We start from the raw sequence: 17,760 nt of genomic DNA on the forward strand, positions 1-17,760 counted from the left end.
CAGAATTAACTCATATTGTAGGCACAACATTGTTGTATTTGAAACTGCCAAAGCCCTTATCGTGTGAGACGTAGAATAATATTAAAGTAGATTAAGAAAAAGTGATGAAATATCTACAAACTAAACATCCCATGACGCATTGTGATGTACAAGAACTATAGATGACCGGAAAATAACAAATGAATCAATGGATGGATGAATTCATGAATACAGACAAACATATGCCAATGGTTTAAAACAGATACAGATGGACGAAGGACGGCGAGGACTTCACTCCTCCCCAGTCTACCACCGGCGGAACGCAGCAGCAGAGCAACGGGAACTTCTCGCTGCCCAACGTTCATCTGGCAAGGTTTGAGGGGACGTACCAGTGCTACGCCTCCAACAAGCTGGGCACCGCCATTACAGACAAGATCCAGCTCATAGTTCCCAGTGAGTTAATGGGACTAACAAACCGACAAACTACAAACTGCCGAACTAACTTGCAATTTACAACTAACTAGCTAACTTACCGACAAACAAATTAAGCTAACTAGCTTACCAACTATTTTACCTACAGTTAACTAACTGACTAACTTACAAACTACTTGTGCCAAACAAACTAACTGACTTACTTTATTCTCTGTTTGTACATGTTGGATAACAATCGCAATCAAATTTCTACCATGTTAACACACATGTTTACACAGGCTAACTTTGTAGACCAAAGTTACCGACTTATATACTGACCTGTGCTGCTGTCCCTGACAGTACTCTTGATGTCCGCATGTCTTTGTAATCAATCTTAACCAGGTTCCCCCAAGTTCCCGAAGGAGAACCTTGAGCCCATTGTCATCGACGAGGGCCAGCCTATGGTCCTGAAGTGTAACCCGCCTACTGGCTTCACCCCCCGCAAACTATACTGGATGACTTTAGGTGAGTCCAATCCCTTCCAGAGACTTCGTGTGTGGGGTCTTTCTATCAGACACCGAAATCACGTGTTGAACTCGAAACGAGCTCCCCTTTGGGACGAGCAAACGATCCAGTGTGTTCGACCCAGGCTCAGATCACAGTTAAAAGTGACCTACACGTTTAGCATCTGTCCGTTCTCCCACCAGTCCCGCCAGAAAGCTGTTTTTATGGGTTGATGTTTTATTGTGTAAACGGACAAGATAAGTCTCCGTCTGAAGAGCTGTCTGAATGAGGGCTGGAGGTATCTGGTCTACCGGGCCCGCTGGGAGCTCTCAAGCCCTCCCAGCCACTCTGCTGTCTGAGTGAGGGCGTTTAGGGGGTGTCCCTCCCAGCTACTCTGCTGTCTGAGTGAGGGCGTTTAGGGGGTGTCTGAGGGTGATGCTGAATCCACACACCGGCTGTGATGGAAGAAGATGGCTCGCTGTGGTGAAATGTTCTTAAAATCCACCTGCCTCTCCCGAGCTCTTTTCAGCTTCCTTCCTATGTCTTTTCTTTAGAATTTTAAGTAATCGTTGAACTTGTTTAGACTACTAATCCAGTCGAAAGCAACTATTGCCTTTGAAGAAGTTGATCACTTCAAATCCGTCCGGTTTTTCCAGTGGTTTACGTTAACGATGATGACACTTTTCAGTGGCTGGGGCAGTCGTGCCTTTGTACACGGTGCATTAAAGTTGGCACTTCTGCTACTGTGCAGTTGGGGTAAGATATGCGTCATCCGCACCTTTATTTCCTCGAGGCAGATTTGCATTCATAGTCGAGCTGTGAGTCATCAGCGCATGGCTGAATGAAAGGACGCATCTTTCCTAGGGGTGGAATATCTTGGCACCTCACGATTCGATTCCGATTCAGAGGACAACGATTCGATTATTGATGCATCTTGATGCAAAAAATGTTTATGTACATTTCCATGCGGGATTTTCAAAAATATATATACAGTGGGGCAAAAAATTATTTAGTCAGCCACCAATTGTGCAAGTTCTCCCACTTAAAAAGACGAGAGAGGCCTGTAATTTTCATCATAGGTAAACCTCAGCTATGAGAGACAAAATGAAAAAAAAAAATCCAGAAAATCACATTGTCTGATTTTTTAAGAATTTATTTGCAAATTATGGTGGAAAATAAGTATTTGGTCACCTACAAACCAGCAACATTTCTGGCTGTCACAGACCTGTAACTTCTTCTTTAAGAGGCTCCTCTGTCCTCCACTCGTTACCTGTATTAATGGCAACTGTTTGAACTCCTTATCAGTATAAAAGACACCTGTCCAACACCTCAAACAGTCACACTCCAAACTCCACTATGGCCAAGACCAAAGAGCTGTCAAAGGACACCAGAAACACAATTGTAGACCTGCACCAGGCTGGGAAGTCTGAATCAGACTTCCCAGACGTGTCCCCCTGCTAAAGCCAGTGCATGTCCGGGCCCGTTTGAAGTTTGCTAGAGAGCATTTGGATGATCCAGAACAGGATTGGGAGAATGTCATATGGTCAGATGAAACCAAAATAGAACTTTTTGGTAAAAACTCAACTCGTGTTTGGAGGAGAAAGAATGCTGAGTTGCATCCAAAGAACACCATACCTACAGTGAAGCATGGGGGTGGAAACATCATGCTTTGGCGCTGTTTTTCTGCCAAGGGACCAGGACGTCTGATCCGTGTGACAGAAAGAATGAATGGGGCCATGTATTGTGAGATTTTGAGTGAAAACCTCCTTCCATCAGCAAGGGCACTGAAGATGAAACGTGGCTGGGTCTTTCAGCATGACAATGACCCCAAACACAACGCCCGGGCAACGAAGGAGTGGCTTCGTAAGAAGCATTTCAAGGTCCTGGAGTGGTCTAGCCAGTCTCCAGATCTCAACCCCATAGAAAATCTTTGGAGGGAGTTGAAAGTCTGTGCTGCCCAGCGAAGGCCCAAAAACATCACTGCTCTAGAGGAGATCTGCATGGAGGAATGGGCCAAAATACCAGCAGCAGTGTGTGAAAACCTTGTAAAGATTTACAGAAAACGTTTGACCTCTGTCATTGCCAACAAAGGGCATGTAACAAAGTATTGAGATGACCTTTTGTTATTGAACAAATACTTATTTTCCACCATAATTTGCAAATAAATTCTTTAAAAATCAGACAATGTGATTTTCTAGATTTTTTTTTTTTTCATTTTGTCTCTCATAACTGAGGTATACCTATGATGAAAATTACAGGCCTCTCTCATCTTTTTAAGTGGGAGAACTTGCACAACTGGTGGCTGACTAAATACTTTTTTGCCCCACTGTACATGTGAGTTTGCTACTCTAAAACTAATTTTAAAATTACTGAAAATATCCCTCTCTGGTGAAGAGAAGGTTGCAGCAGGTGAACATATTTAATAATAATAAAATAAAAAAACTTTTTTTAATTAAAATTCAGATTTATAACTTATCTGCATCGAGACGGAATCGTTCTAGAGAGAATCGCGGTGCATCGAAAAATGAATATTTTTCCCACCCCTAATCTTTGCTGTTGGGACAGCGGAAGAGACAGGCCTTTGACCTCCCCTTGGGAGACGCACTCCATCCTGTTTGTCAGGTAGAATCCGAACCAGCTGAGGGCCAGTTCGCTGGGCCCATAGTGGCCCCTAAGGTTACACGCTGGATCGAGCGGTCTGTAGTGCCCAGGTCGGAGCTGAGTTTGAAGAGGATCAGCTTGGAGGCCTGGAATCAGACTGGAGCAGTTCTAATAGAGCGCTGTGTCTGAGGTGCTACCATCGCAGGGCTGTTTGTTCCAGTCTCCTCCAGGACCTTGGAGAGGAAGCCCGTCAGGTTGGAGATGGGCCTGCAGTTGGCCAGACCTTCTGGGGCCGGGGTGGGCATCTTGAGAAGGTGGCGATCATGCTCGCTTGAGTGCTGTGGGGCCGTGGCCAGGTGGGACCGAGTGGGTGGGGACCCGGGGGAGGAAAGGGGCTGAGTGCAGGAGGGCCCTGTCTGAGCAGGCCAGGGGGACGGGGTCAAGGGTGGATGCGGAGGCTTTCCTCTGTGAGATGGCGGCCTCTATTTCTTGCTGGGGGACTGATTAGAAATCGAGAAATCGAAATGAGTCGTGGCTTAGGGGAGCCGGGGGCCTGTCAGAGGGTCATGGAGGGGAGGGGACAGGTTGGAGCTGAGGGAGATGGAAGACCTGATATGGTTGATGTGGTTATTGACCTGCTTCCCAGGGGAGCCAATGGGAGAGGGAGTTCAGGGCTGAGGAGGCGGGTGCCCCTGTGGGGAACAGGCGTTTAGCAGAGCCAGTGGGGACAACCTCAACATGCTGTTTAAGATCCCGATTCTCACGGAAACTCAGGAGCTCAGCGAATGAGTAGCCTGAAGGTTCAACACAGAGGTCTGAGTGCTCAAGGTTCCCCATGTCGAGCGAGTGGAGCAGAGGGAGGTGAGAAGGTCCGATATTACAAGGAGGAAGCATGGCGGAGGCTAGGGAAGGAGAGAGACACTGAATGGTAATACAGGTTTAGCATTTTAAGACATTCAAAAGAGTACAGATCGGGAGATGGTAGGAGGGATATTTTCGGCTTTGTGTACAACTGCTAAGGCCAGGATCACGGCCGTCTCCATGGGCTATTTCAGTGCAGACAGGTGGGAATGACTCAGGGTTGAGTAAACACCAGGCTGCTGCCAGGTTCCGGTTTGTCACATAATGTCAATGTTATTGTCCCGAATGTGGACGTGAGGCAGGAGGGGATTGTTTGACAGCGACTGTGTGGTCAGGGTCTCCGTGCTGATAGGTGGTGTGTCCTCTCTGCCCTTGGCGCTCAGCTCTCTAGAAAGACACCAAAGACATCGCGTTTGATGTCAGTTCTCTTCCTCCCATTCATTTCTCTCATCTTTTCCCCAAGACGAGAGAAACTCAACTCATTGTGCCGCTCGTAAAACGCTTCCCGTGGAAATACTTTGACACGATGGGTGCATCAAAAAGAAAGTAGCTTTATTTTTCGGATATCAACCACACATACTTGCTGCTGAACATCCTTTCATGGGAGAATTAGAGCGAGAACTTGAGACGATGGGTGACGAGAGGGCTACAAATAGTGAAGACTATAGCATGGGGCGAGGGTTATTAATAGCAGGTGAGGTGGTGAGGAGGGGAATGCATGGAGTGACACAGTGAAACGGTGACCTAAGCATAACATCACGTCCCAACCCCTCTCCCCCTTTGCTCTCTATCCTTTAATGAGAGCATTCTCTCCCCACCAGGCATTTGCTAAGAGCCCCCCACTAGAACCAGTCCAACCAGTACAAAGCAAAGCCCATTAGCGCTGTCATCATCAGAGAGCGTATTTGTGTGTGTGGGGGCTGGGTTCGTGTGTATATATCTGTGTGTGTGTGTGTGTGTGTGGTCTGTGGTGTGTGTGTGTGTGTGTGTGTGTGTGTGTGTGTGTGTGTCCGCTCGTGTGTGTGCGTGTGTTTTTGTCTGTGTGTTGTATGTGTGTGTGTGTGTGTCCGCTTTTGTGTGTGTTTTTGTCTTTGTGTGTGTGTGTGTTGTATGTATGTATGTGTGTGTGTGTTTATGGGTTATATGTTTTTGTGTGTGGTATATAGGAGCTTTAATGAAAGGCAAAGCTTGCTTATGCATGTGCGGTGCGTCTCCTGACATGAAACCCTCCATTGAAATGCCGGACGTGACTTTGAATATTGGCTCTTCTGAGCTCGAGCTAGAGCATCTATTGCTTTTTAAAGGTCTTGCCGGGGAAAATCCCCATCTAGGGGTTTTACTCATCAACTTCAGAATTTAGATCCTGTTTTTGCCAATATCGTATGGCAAGACAAATATCAACAATGATGTCTAATTTATGGATGAAGAGCGAACGAGAGCTGGCCCTGTCCAACCCTCACTACTAGGATACCACAGATTCTGATATCATTATATAACCGACAATATCGTACTAGAACACGGTATCTGCTGTGTTAAATATGAATGCATATCCATAGCCCCTTTTTCAGACTATTCACTTAATCCAAAATAGTGCAATAGCCGTCTCTATGGCTATATCTAATATCCATCAGTAGACTGCCCACGGCAGAGCCCTGCAGGTCCCCCAATGCCTCTCATGAATACTCAGGGGTGTGTATAGTATATGAAATATTAAAGTGCCCCCGGCCCGTTCCCCAGGCCTGGAGCAGATCGATCAGGACGAGAGGGTGTCAATGGATCTGGACGGGAACCTGTACTTCGCTTACACCGTGCAGAACGACAGCCGGCTGGACTACTGCTGCTTCGCCGCCTTCACCGAGATACGAGCCATCGTCCAGAAGTCCACCATGGCCGTGGTGGTGAACCCCTGTGAGTCCAACACCCCACCCTCCAATCAGAGGGCTGTATTCACCCTCTGCTGTCCAATAGCGAGTGGGCGTGTGTGTTCCCACTGTCGTCTGCGTTTGCGGTTCCGCCTCGTTGGCATCAGGTGTCGACCAACGAACAGAATTAATCGCCGCAAATTCCGACACATCTGGTTATGTGTGTGGTGTGATAAGGACGTGTGTCGTACAAGTGTGGTACACGGTTGATCAAATCAGCCCGCTGAGAGTTGTGTTCGCTGTCTGTCGGCAGAATTACCCAGAGGCCGACGGCCTGCTGTGTGTGTGGAGATGCACGTATGAGCTGGTGTGCCGGGGCCTCTGTGGGCTGCGTAGTTGACACAGAGATCTACGGCCTACCTCCGACGGCTTTCGGACGCAGACATATTCACCTGGGAACCTTTAACTGGGTTAAAATACTTTTCGTCCCCCCCCCCAGGGTATTTTGGTAATAGCGCTATTTACTGCAACCTTAAATAGTCATTTAACCGCACACACGCATTGTTGTGGCTGATACATCCAGCTTGAGAGGAATAACACAAAATTAAACCATTAAAAAGAGATACTGGGATAATAATGGCCGACGTATGTTGACTAATCCTAACCAATCCCTTTCATAGAGCAGCAAATAGCAGAACGTGTCCCGACTCGCGGCTGTCATGAGTGGAGAGCCTCTAGTATAGCGCACTGAAGCACAAGCTTATACAGAACTGTCATAACTTCTATCCACATTGGTAAAAGCACATTTAACAACTTCACTTTCCCTGCTCTTTTAGTGCCCAAAACGGATGATGGAGACAAGCACAGTGAGTTATTTTATAATTGGAGGTGTGAATGACACCGATTTAATCTGCGAATGGCATAAAAATACTTCCAGGGAGCAGACATTTTTGCTCTTAAAGCTAACAGATGTTCGATAAGTGACAGCAGCTAACTCCGTTTCCACTTCAGGTGTCCCCGCCGTGAGGAAACCCAGCCTTCTGCTGCCCTCTGGTGTTCAGTCGGAGGTAGTGCTGCTGAAGGGGAGCAACCTAGAGTTGGAATGCATCCCAGAAGGATTGTACGTATTCTTCAACACTGCAGACATATTTGCTGAATATAAAATGTTGGAAAACTTTTCCCTATGTATTGACCATCTACTTAATTTGTTTATTTGCTCGTTTAGCCCGACCCCGTCGGTGGAGTGGGTGAAGCTGGGGGAGACACTTCCCCCGCGGGCGGAGATCCTGAACTTTGGGAAGCTGTTGAACATCTCTCACGGGTCGGAGAAGGACGACGGGAAATACATGTGCAAAGCCAAGAACGTCGCCGGAGAACACGTCCACTACTTTGACGTCGTGTTTGAAGGTACGGTTCTGCCCCGGCAGGATAGGGTCAGAGTGTTTCTCCCCCAGCTGGTTCAAACCCCAGCCCCTGCGTTCCAACACCCATGCCAACATACTATTTAGTACGCCAGAGAATGATTCAGTATGTCCTAATATGTAGCATGGAAAGGCAGTAGGCCAGGATGTTGTTCTACATCCGGTGGCCTTTGGCAACATTAAGCCAGCCTGCTTCAGGCTGTTCTCCCCCAAGGACATCTGACATCACCTGTATCGTATGTATACTTGGCAACAGCACGTTCTTTGAAAGAGTAGCTGCAGTACGTACTACAAGTACAAAGAAAAAGTATGTGATTTGGAAGGCAGCCAAAGTCTGCTGGGCTACCTGTAGGCATTCTGAGATCGAAGCTCTCCCTGGTCCTCAACGTCGTTTCTAAAAACATTTCTAAAAACACTTTATGTGGTTGGCAACTAACAACGACATTGTTTATGTTTTTTTTCTGCAGTTCTTTTTAAACCGTTTCAAGTATTTCATTTGGTTATAAATGAAACCAAGCACTTTATGTTAATGGGACTACCGACACCATTGTTTATTTTTTTTCTACAGTTTCCTAAACAGTTTCAAGTATTTTCATTTAGTTTGAATTCAACAGTCAAAGTTCACCTCAATTTTCTCCCCCTCCAGAGGCTCCAAAATGGCTGCCGGGGCCCCCCGAAGGCCAGCTGGTCGTGAACGGATCTAAAGTGACCATAAAGTGCTCGGTCGGGGGAAAACCGCAGCCGGACATCGTGTGGAGGAAGAACGGTCAGCTCCTGAAGGGTGAGGCCCTCTAACTCTCTGGTGCTTTAAGGTGTGGTAAGCCGCTACAAGCCGAAAAATCAGCCTCTTCTGACATCACAGGTGGGCGTGTCCACCTAGATGTGCGCTGGATAGATCAGTCTACCAGCCTACCCAGTGGACTGTGGCAAACGTTGCTCATCTATCCGTCACACATCTAGGTGGACACGCCCACCTGTGATTTCAGAAGACACAGATTTTCAAAACGGCTTGTTACGGCTAATCCAACTCTATATGGGACCTTTAATCTTCCTCATTGAAGGCACCAACCCTCCTAGGTGATGCGGTTCCTTCTTCCCTTTTATATCTTGTATCAATCTGAACCCAATTACCTGCTGCGGCATATTTAAACCACCATCGCCTGCTTTATTTCCCGGTTGTCGGCTACTATGAGAGTCACCAATTAGTTGGACCATGAGAGTGATGTCCTCGTTATACACCAAATAATCCTCTTTTAACTATCCACAAGTAGAAGTAGATACAAAAACCAACCGAGTGGTTGCAGCAATGCAGTATCTCTCCAAGAGCATCGCCCCCCCCCCCCCCCCCCCCCCCCCCCCCGAAAGGACTGGGTTCGAGCCCCGAACGTCCCGGCCTAGCTCTATACTCTGTCTCACCCCGATCTGCTGTTCACTGATACACATCGGAATTCACCGGAAATCACTCTGGAGGAAAGTGTCCGCTAAATGTCCCAAAAAATGGCAAAAACAACAATTTAAAGGACTATACGACAACAGGTTAAATTCCTGCCCGTGGACCTTCACTGCACGTTCTCCCCCCCTCTCTCCCCAATACCTTCCTGTCTAACTCTTAAAAGTAAAGCATACAAATAAAGGCTAAATTAAAAAGGGTCAGTGCCTGCATCACGTGACCCCCCCCTGTGACCCCCCCAGGTAAAGCGCCGTCGGACCGGCTCCAGGTGCTGGATTACATGCTGCTGCTGCAGGACGCCGAGCCCGAGGACGGCGCCGTGTACCAGTGTGAGGCGTCCAACCGCCACGGCCGCCTGCTGGCCAACACCAACGTCATGGTGCTGGGTGAGTAGCCTGTAGCGCCGCGGCGTAGCCTGTAGCGCCGCGGCGTAGCCTGTAGCGTAGTGTGTAGTGTCGGGGAGTAGCGTGTAGTGACGGGGCGTAATTTTATAGCATAGCGTAGCCTGTAGCGCCTGGGCGTAGCCTGTAGCTTAGCGTGTAGCGCCGGGGCTTAGCCTGTAGCGCCGCGGGGCAGCGTGTAGCGCCACAGCGTAGCATGCAGTGGGAAGCTTGTTTCAAAGTCTGATTTATTTTAGGCTGCTGCTGGCCAAGGGAGCAAGGATGTGGAGGATATGAACCTGTTTTGTGTTTTGTTTATGCTCATGTGGTTTCTGTTTGAGCGGTTCAGGGGCAGCAAATCACCATTGCGATGGCGGAAATAAAACAAAATTAATTGATTTTTGGAGGAATCCCACACAATGTTCGTATTGCTGTCATCTGCGAGAACATCGGCAAGTTTCAAAATCAAAAGCAACTCCGTAAATTTGTCCTTGTGACCTCGCCGAAATATTGCTATGAAGTGAGGAACAAAGTACAGCTATTGTTACTATAGCTACCAGCTACTGCCAACTGAGAAACTGGGAACACTCGGTTACAAAAGTTTTAAAGTGTGTGTGTGTGTGTGTGTGTGTGTGTGTGTGTGTGTGTGTGTGTGTGTGTGTGTGTGTGTGTGTGTGTGTGTGTGTGTGTGTGTGTGTGTGCGTGTGTGGGTGCAAACAGATTTGTGTCAATTCCTGGAATATAAAAGATCGGGCGCACACACACACACATACACACACGCACACACACACAGCAACAAACACAAGCACTTATTCTGACATAATTATCCTCTTTGCATATATGCAAGAACCAACAAACACTCGGAGTCCTTTCATGTGCAGAGAAGGTTTCGGTCTGAAGCAGAACCCCTCAAGCACTTCCTGTTGCCCTCGTTACCTCCCCCGTCATTGCCGTTGCTGTCGGTTAGCGATCTACCGATGTCCGGCAGATGTTCCTGGCTCCTCTTCAAGCGAACCCCTTCTGAGCGCTGAAACACTCATGTTGGATAACTCTGGTCTTCAAAGGTGACCCCTGGTTAAACCTGGAGATGTCAGCCCTGGTTAGCGGAGTCTTCTCCGGAGGCCATTGGCTCAGTAATTAGTAAAAACGTTGTCCCGTGATCGTATGGTTTATTAATTGGGGTGTGTGTGTGTGTATGTATGTGTGTGTGTGTGTTTGTGATGCACTTTGATTTAATTGAATTAGCATGCAGCCTTGCACTGCAACATTGGCTGAAAATAAAGATTTTCCTTCGTGTTTTTTTATACTTTTGGGTAATTTTAAAATTCATTACTTTTTACTTTGGCGTAAAAAAAAACGATTAAAAGTAAGGTCATGAGGTATAAAATTATAACTTATTATTCAAATACAGAATTCTGGAAAATGTTAAAAGCAATCAAAAACAAAAAATTCGGTAATTCATTACCATGTTAATAACTGGCAAATTAATGTACCCTGGTCATAAAGTGTCCCAGGGATACTAAATCGAGTGTTGACAGCACCCGCCAGCGACCAAAGCGGTAAACACACTATTAGGAAGCATCAGAAGTTAAGCAGACGAGCGTTGTTAAACCGGCTCCATCGTTAACCCGGCTCCTGGTTAACGACCCCCTGATGACCGGTCCCCGGTTCTGTGTGTGTCCTCAGACATGGCCCCCAGGATGCTGACCAACGGCTACCAGGTGTACGAGGTCATCGAAGGACACAACCTCACCTTGGGCTGCAGGGTGTTTGGCTCGCCGCTGCCCACCATCTCCTGGTGAGAATCCCCCCCCCCCACACACATCCCCAAACACAAACATGGGAATAAACACTTCAATCAAGCTAGCAGTCTCTTTTTGTCTTCAGCTGAACTGAGACCTGTCCACCGAATATTTTTTTTGGTTTCCGAAAAATGAAAGTGTATTAGTAACTCTAACTTACTCTGCGTCACGTTTTGATTGAAGCGTAACTATGGCCAACTTTACCGGAGAGAACAGGCTAACATATCGTCGCATTTGAAGATGAATTTGTGTTGCCTGAATAGTTCTACATGCGTGCTGTACTGTTATTCAATTTGCTGCCCCCCCCTACTGATTAATGCATATTTGTGATGAACTTGCGGTGTGTATTGACCTGAACCCGTGTCGGAGGGCAGTCTGTTTAATATGCTGGAGATCAGCCTCATTGAGTCCCATTAGGTCTAACTCCTGGAACAGGTTCTGGTCCGAATCAAAGAGGGAGGGAGAGAAATTATTCACGGGCAATTTCTCACACAACAAACTTTTTTTTTTTTTGAATTTCAAAGACCTGACGCAGACTTTGATGGTACCAAATCACTGGAAAAATAAATGGTTAAACAATTTAACTAAATTTAAGTTTATTTATTCAACTTTTGAAACCGGGTAATGAGGAGGGTATCCCCCCTGTTAAACAAGACTTCTTTAAACGAATCAAAATCTTCTCTTGAATTACATTTTTCAACAAATTAAATCCACTTTGCTCGTGCGGAAGATGAGTAACTGACTGAACTATAAATGATGCACCGTTGCTCCTGAATAATTCATGCAGCGATCCAGACGAGAGGATATTTAGATTTCCTTGAGATAATTATTACAACCCACAAATATTAAATATGAAACTCCAACCCTCCCATCAGACAAAGAATCCAGAAATCTTCCACAGACTTCGGTCTGGCCTGAAAACTCTAAACTCTGAATATTCTAAAAAAATCATCATGAACCAGGGGGGGGAACACTCTGGGGGGGGGGGGGGGGGGACCGGAGTGAGACGTGAGGGGGTGAACACTCTGGGGGGGGGGGGGGGGGGGACCGGAGTGAGACGTGAGGGGGTGAACACTCTGGGACCCCTGAGGGGGTGGGGCCAGAGTCAGGCGTAAAAGTGAGACGTCAGGGCTCTGTTCTGCAGAGTGAGGCGTCAGGGCTCTGTTCTGCGGAGTGAGACGTCAGGTCTCTGTTCTGCAGAGTGAGACGTCAGGGCTCTTTTCTGCGGAGTGAGACGTCAGGTCTCTGTTCTACGGAGTGAGACGTCAGGGCTCTGTTCTGCAGAGTGAGGCGTCAGGGCTCTCTTCTGCGGAGTGAGACGTCAGGGCTCTGTTCTGCAGAGTGAGGCGTCAGGGCTCTCTTCTGCGGAGTGAGACAGGGTGAGACGTCAGGGCTCTGTTCTGAGGAGTGAGAAAGGGTGAGACTTCAGGGCTCTGTTCTGCAGAGTGAGACGTCAGGGCTCTGTTCTGCAGGGTGAGACAGGGTGAGGCGTCAGGGCTCTGTTCTGCAGGGTGAGACAGGGTGAGGCGTCAGGGCTCTATTCTGCAGGGTGAGACAAAGTGAGACGTCAGGGCTCTGTTCTGCAGAGTGGGACAGGGTGAGACGTCAGGGCTCTGTTCTGCAGAGTGAGACGTCAGGGCTCTGTTCTGCAGGGAGAGACAGAGTGAGGCGTCAGGGCTCTGTTCTGCAGGGTGAGACAGAGTGAGGCGTCAGGTCTCCGTTCTGAGGAGGCTCTAGCTGAGAGTCTTTTGTCTTCCAGGGAGAAGGAGGAGGAGGAGGCCCCCGGGGCGGCGGGAGCCCCCGGGGCGGCGGGGTCCCGGCGCTCCACCCTGCCCGACGGCTCGCTGCGGCTCAGCGGCGCAGTAAAGGAGGACGGCGGGGAGTATCTGTGCTTAGCCGTCAACACCAAGGGGAAGGCTAGCCTCACCGCCATGCTGGCTGTGAGAGGTACACACACACACGCACGAACACACACGCACGCACACACCCGTGCAGATGCAAGCACGCATGCACACACACGTACTCACACGCACACACACGTGCACATGCAGGCACGCATGCACAAGCAGTACACACAAACCTACAGGTAGAAACACCCACACAAACACACACGTTCAGTAGACAAATAGGCACACATGCAGAAGAAGACACACACACACACACACACACACACACACACACACACACACACACACACACACACACACACACACACACACACACACACACTCTCTGAAATAGGGCCTAGCACAGCGGATGACCGTTGGCCCTTTGGAATGGGGAAAATAAAAGCTTGAGGACCTATTATGAAGCGCTTTTATCTGAAAGGTGATTCAACAGAGGCAACCATTCAGCAAAATGTATTTTCCAAGTGCTCCAAATAATTCTATTCATTCTCAACGACTTGATGAACGGTGAGATTCTATTATCAGATTTGAACTAAAACTAAACCCTACAACACAACACCACAGCAATTCAGCCTCTGAGATCCATCCCTTTCCCTTAAGAGTCCTCAGCCTTACTGTCGTTCTTCTCCTTTGTGGTCAGACCCCACCCGGATCATGGAGCGCCCCCGGGACCAGCAGGTGGTCCTAGGGTCCGCGGCCCAGTTCACCTGCCAGGCCGAGTGCGACCAGAGCCTGGCCCACAGCTTCAACGTGAGCTGGGTGAAGGACGGCTGGCTGGAGATCAGCCCTGAAGACCCCAGGTACCTGACCGGTCTCCTGCCACACCCTCCTCCCGCCCCCAACAAGACCACCGCTATCAACATTCAATTCCATTACATTGTATTAGTACAGCCCTTAATCACCGGTACAGTTTTTTTTTCAAGTTTGCAAATTAGCCTGGACCCATAAGGCTTCCGTAGAGTCGTGACGTCAATAGTGACGTCATGCTTGGTAAAAAGAAGCCGACTCACGCCTTGTTCCCTTCAGACAAGTCAAATGTCAAACTAATTCAAGAGGCTCTTACGGCTGGCTCGGACGCCGAACATAATAATGGACACAACACAACAGGTTTAAGCTCTTAGGTTTGTTTATTTACAAGTTGACATAAAGTACCTGAAAAACCAGGAAACTAACTAATACGGTGTTGCTGCCGTGGAGTTGAGAGAGAGAGAGTGGACAGTGAGGAGGCTGAGTTTAAATAGTCTCATCCTAATTGTCTAATTGTCAGCAGGTGCTGACAACCAGGGTTAATCAACCAAAGTCCCCATTGCTGTGTTCCAACATCCAAACTATCCGTACTTTCTAGCCTTAGTTTGAGTACGTAGGGCGTTCCAATTCAGATCGGGAGAAGTGTGGATCGATGGACACTTTTCGTACTCGACGGCAGCCATCTTAGCTACGCGGCGGAAGAGGGCGGAGCCAGGCTGAGCCAAAGTCGGCGCATTTTCCACATAGCCTGCATTAATAGTCATTTTGTAGTTTTTATAGCTTTTTATAGCTGCTAGGCGTAAAGAGTTCACCGTTCAAAGCGGGATGTTTATTGCGGGGAGGAGCCGCGGCGGCAGTCGTGATCGTAGTTTCCGGTCAGTGCACCACGGAGTATTCGATTTGGAACAACACGGACATCTGAAAACCAGCGCACTTAGTGAGTGCGGATAGTTTACTACGTTTAAGTGTACTCATGGAAGTATGGATATCGGAACACAGCACATGTAACAAGGCTTACCGAGTGTCGAGGAGAACATTGTAAAGACGACGCTCCCCTCCCCTCCCCAGGTACCAGGTGGACGACGGCGTGCTGCTGATACCCAGCGTGAACACCAGCGACCAGGGGCTGTACACGTGCACCGCCCACACCCACATGGACCGGGTGGCCGCCTCGGCACTGCTCACTGTGCTGGGTAAGGGCCCCGCGGCCATGCCGGCGCTAGCCTGGTTCACGTACCAGATAATGTACAGAACGCCGGTCCTCATCGGGAAAATAATCCCTGACAGCGCGTCGGTGTCCTGCTTCGCCCTGAAGCGGCTTATTTTCGATAATGAATAAAGAAAAATCTTCACACGGTGTGTCTTTTTACAATTGATATTCGTGGTGCTGATCTGCAGAGAAATAGTCCGCCAAAGACGTTGACGTCGCTTAGCAACCGAGTACGCTGGGGTTGATAAATAACCGGACTACTTGCGGAGTGATACGAAAGACGGCAAAAAAATCCACTTTCCTTGACAGCGGTCATTATATGCTTAGCAACGGTCAACTATCAAAAAAGTATCCACCGGCGGAAGTCGGGAAGGCCCATGCAAGTGAACGGAGCGTTCCACAGCATTGAGAAGGGCCGTGTAATGAGGTATGCTAATGACCAGGGGTGTAGTGCGCGGGGCACACGGGGGGGAAGCCGTCCTCCCTCTTTTTTCGGCATGTTTTTGTCGTGACTGCAGGCCTAGCCTGTCTGTAAACTGGTGGTAGCGTGGTGATGTTCGGAGCTTTGGTTACTTTGGATTGGCTCCATAAACGTGTTGAGCGACATGAGTGTTGGTCTAGACCTGTAGGTAGGCCTGTCGTTTTAATAGGTGGGGTAATGAGAGAGAAGCATTATTGTTATACATGTTGATTTTTACAGTTGAGATTAGCTCCTGCTTCCATATTTGGCAAGTAACAAACCTCGAACTTCCTTCTGAATGTGTGTGCGTGCAGGGTGAATCCATTTTGATGACGTCATACACAGTCCCCCCACTAAAATAATCCCCACTACACCACTGGTAATGACTCGGACCAGACACGTGGGGCGGGGGGGGATGTAAATGTGCAGTAGGGAACTCGTAAGATGAGATGGAAAACTCAAAACAGTGTCGAGGCTTGAAAAAATAGAAAATGCAAATTCTTTCACATCCATTACCATATTTTAATCCCACAGATGGTTCCTTGGTGTTGATTGACAGCGGCTAACGAGATTTCCAACTTGTTGCGGCGGCCGTGTTTTGTTTTTGTGTTTTGTCTCAGATGTTCCTGACGCCCCACGGGACGTGGAGCTGTCGGAACAAAAGGAACGCAGCGTCCGTCTGTCCTGGACAGCGGGAAGTGACCATAACAGCTCCATAACAGGTACCACTGGTCAAATAAAAGTCCCTTATTATTCGCAGCAGGAAGTGGCCATAACAGCTCCATAACAGGTACCACTGGTCAAATAAAAGTCCCTTATTATTCGCAGCAGGAAGTGGCCATAACAGCTCCATAACAGGTACCACTGGTCAGATAAAAGTCTGATTTTTCATGGCAGGAAGCGACCATAACAGCTCTTATAACAGGTACAACTGGTCAAATAAAAGTCTCTTATTTTTAATGGCAGGAAGTGACCATAACAGCTCTAGAGAAGTAAAACTGGTCAAATAAAAGTCATATTTTTACACAGCAGGAAGTGACCATAACAGCTCTAGAGAAGGTTTAACTGGTCAAATAAAGTATCTTATCTTGCACAGCAGGAAATGATAACATCCACCCTTACACTAGGTCAAACAAAAGTCTCTTCATTTACAAGGCAGGAAGAAACCTTTCAGTTTCTTGTTATAGTGAACAGAACCAAAACTACAGAAATATGCTTTTAATGATTGTGTTTTAATCTATGATTCTGTCATCCGTTATGTTTCCTGAATGTTGAACGTGGTGTTAAACATCCAATTTTAAAAAGCGATCCTTTTTGATAATACTGAAGGCCTTTGTACGATTGATGCGGTTTTCTATGCAATATGTCGACATCTCTTCAGTAACACCTGTTCATGCATCCCTTCATGAAAAGTGTTTTCACCAGAAAGCTGTTAATTGAGCCTCATGTAAAAATCTCTCCTTGAAAAAAGATTTTATTATGAAAGGATTTTTTTACACTTTTTTTTTCAGGAGCGAAACTGAAGGTGACACTTTGCATTATAATTAAAAATATTGAAGAATCTTGTTGAACAAAGCAGTAGAAAATTGTTTTTAGAAAATAAATCTGAAGCAGGAGAACGGTACCCACCGCTCCTCCTCCTCCTCCCCCGACCCCCTTTCATCTACCCCTTCCCCCCCACCTCCTCCTCCTCTCCCCCCACCTCCTCCTCCTCTCCCTCCACCTCCTCCTCCTCTCCCTCCACCTCCTCCTCCTCTCCCTCCACCTCCTCATCCTCCTCCCATCCTCCTTCTCCTCCTCCCCCCGACCGCCTTTCATCTACCCCTTCCCCCCCACCTCCTCCTCCTCTTCCTCCACCTCCTCATCCTCCTCCCCTCCACCTCCTCCTCCCCCCCTTTCCTCCTCCTCTTCCCCTTTTCTCCACATCCTCGACCCCTACCTCCTCCTCCTCCTCCCCCGACCCCCTTTCATCTACCCCTTCCCCCCCACCTCCTCCTCCTCCTCCTCCTCCTCTCCCTCCACCTCCTCCTCCTCCTCTCCCTCCACCTCCTCCTCCTCCTCCCCCCGACCCCCTTTCATCTACCCCTTCCCCCCCACCTCCTCCTCCTCTTCCTCCACCTCCTCATCCTCCTCCCCTCCACCTCCTCCTCCCCCCCTTTCCTCCT

General features: G+C 48.2%; 1 protein-coding gene across 1 annotated transcript in view; it reads left to right on the top strand.

Annotated features, from left to right (window-relative positions):
• The window catches only part of chl1a (cell adhesion molecule L1-like a), a gene marked incomplete at its 3' end in the record, with an annotated part of 53,614 nt that overhangs the window by 9,167 nt on the left and 26,687 nt on the right, over positions 1 to 17,760 (top strand). Inside the window, exons 4-16 of the mRNA XM_079742273.1 lie at positions 242 to 432; positions 793 to 915; positions 6,094 to 6,264; positions 7,055 to 7,084; positions 7,230 to 7,338; positions 7,444 to 7,625; positions 8,286 to 8,420; positions 9,332 to 9,475; positions 11,156 to 11,267; positions 13,031 to 13,218; positions 13,819 to 13,978; positions 14,994 to 15,118; positions 16,216 to 16,317. Coding sequence (XP_079598399.1) covers positions 242 to 432; positions 793 to 915; positions 6,094 to 6,264; positions 7,055 to 7,084; positions 7,230 to 7,338; positions 7,444 to 7,625; positions 8,286 to 8,420; positions 9,332 to 9,475; positions 11,156 to 11,267; positions 13,031 to 13,218; positions 13,819 to 13,978; positions 14,994 to 15,118; positions 16,216 to 16,317 — 1,772 coding nt within the window. The remainder of the gene's footprint in view (positions 1 to 241; positions 433 to 792; positions 916 to 6,093; positions 6,265 to 7,054; positions 7,085 to 7,229; positions 7,339 to 7,443; positions 7,626 to 8,285; positions 8,421 to 9,331; positions 9,476 to 11,155; positions 11,268 to 13,030; positions 13,219 to 13,818; positions 13,979 to 14,993; positions 15,119 to 16,215; positions 16,318 to 17,760) is intronic.

The sequence above is a fragment of the Pollachius pollachius genome (genome assembly GCF_949987615.1).
Source record: "Pollachius pollachius genome assembly, chromosome: 8".
Classification (NCBI taxonomy): domain Eukaryota; kingdom Metazoa; phylum Chordata; class Actinopteri; order Gadiformes; family Gadidae; genus Pollachius; species Pollachius pollachius.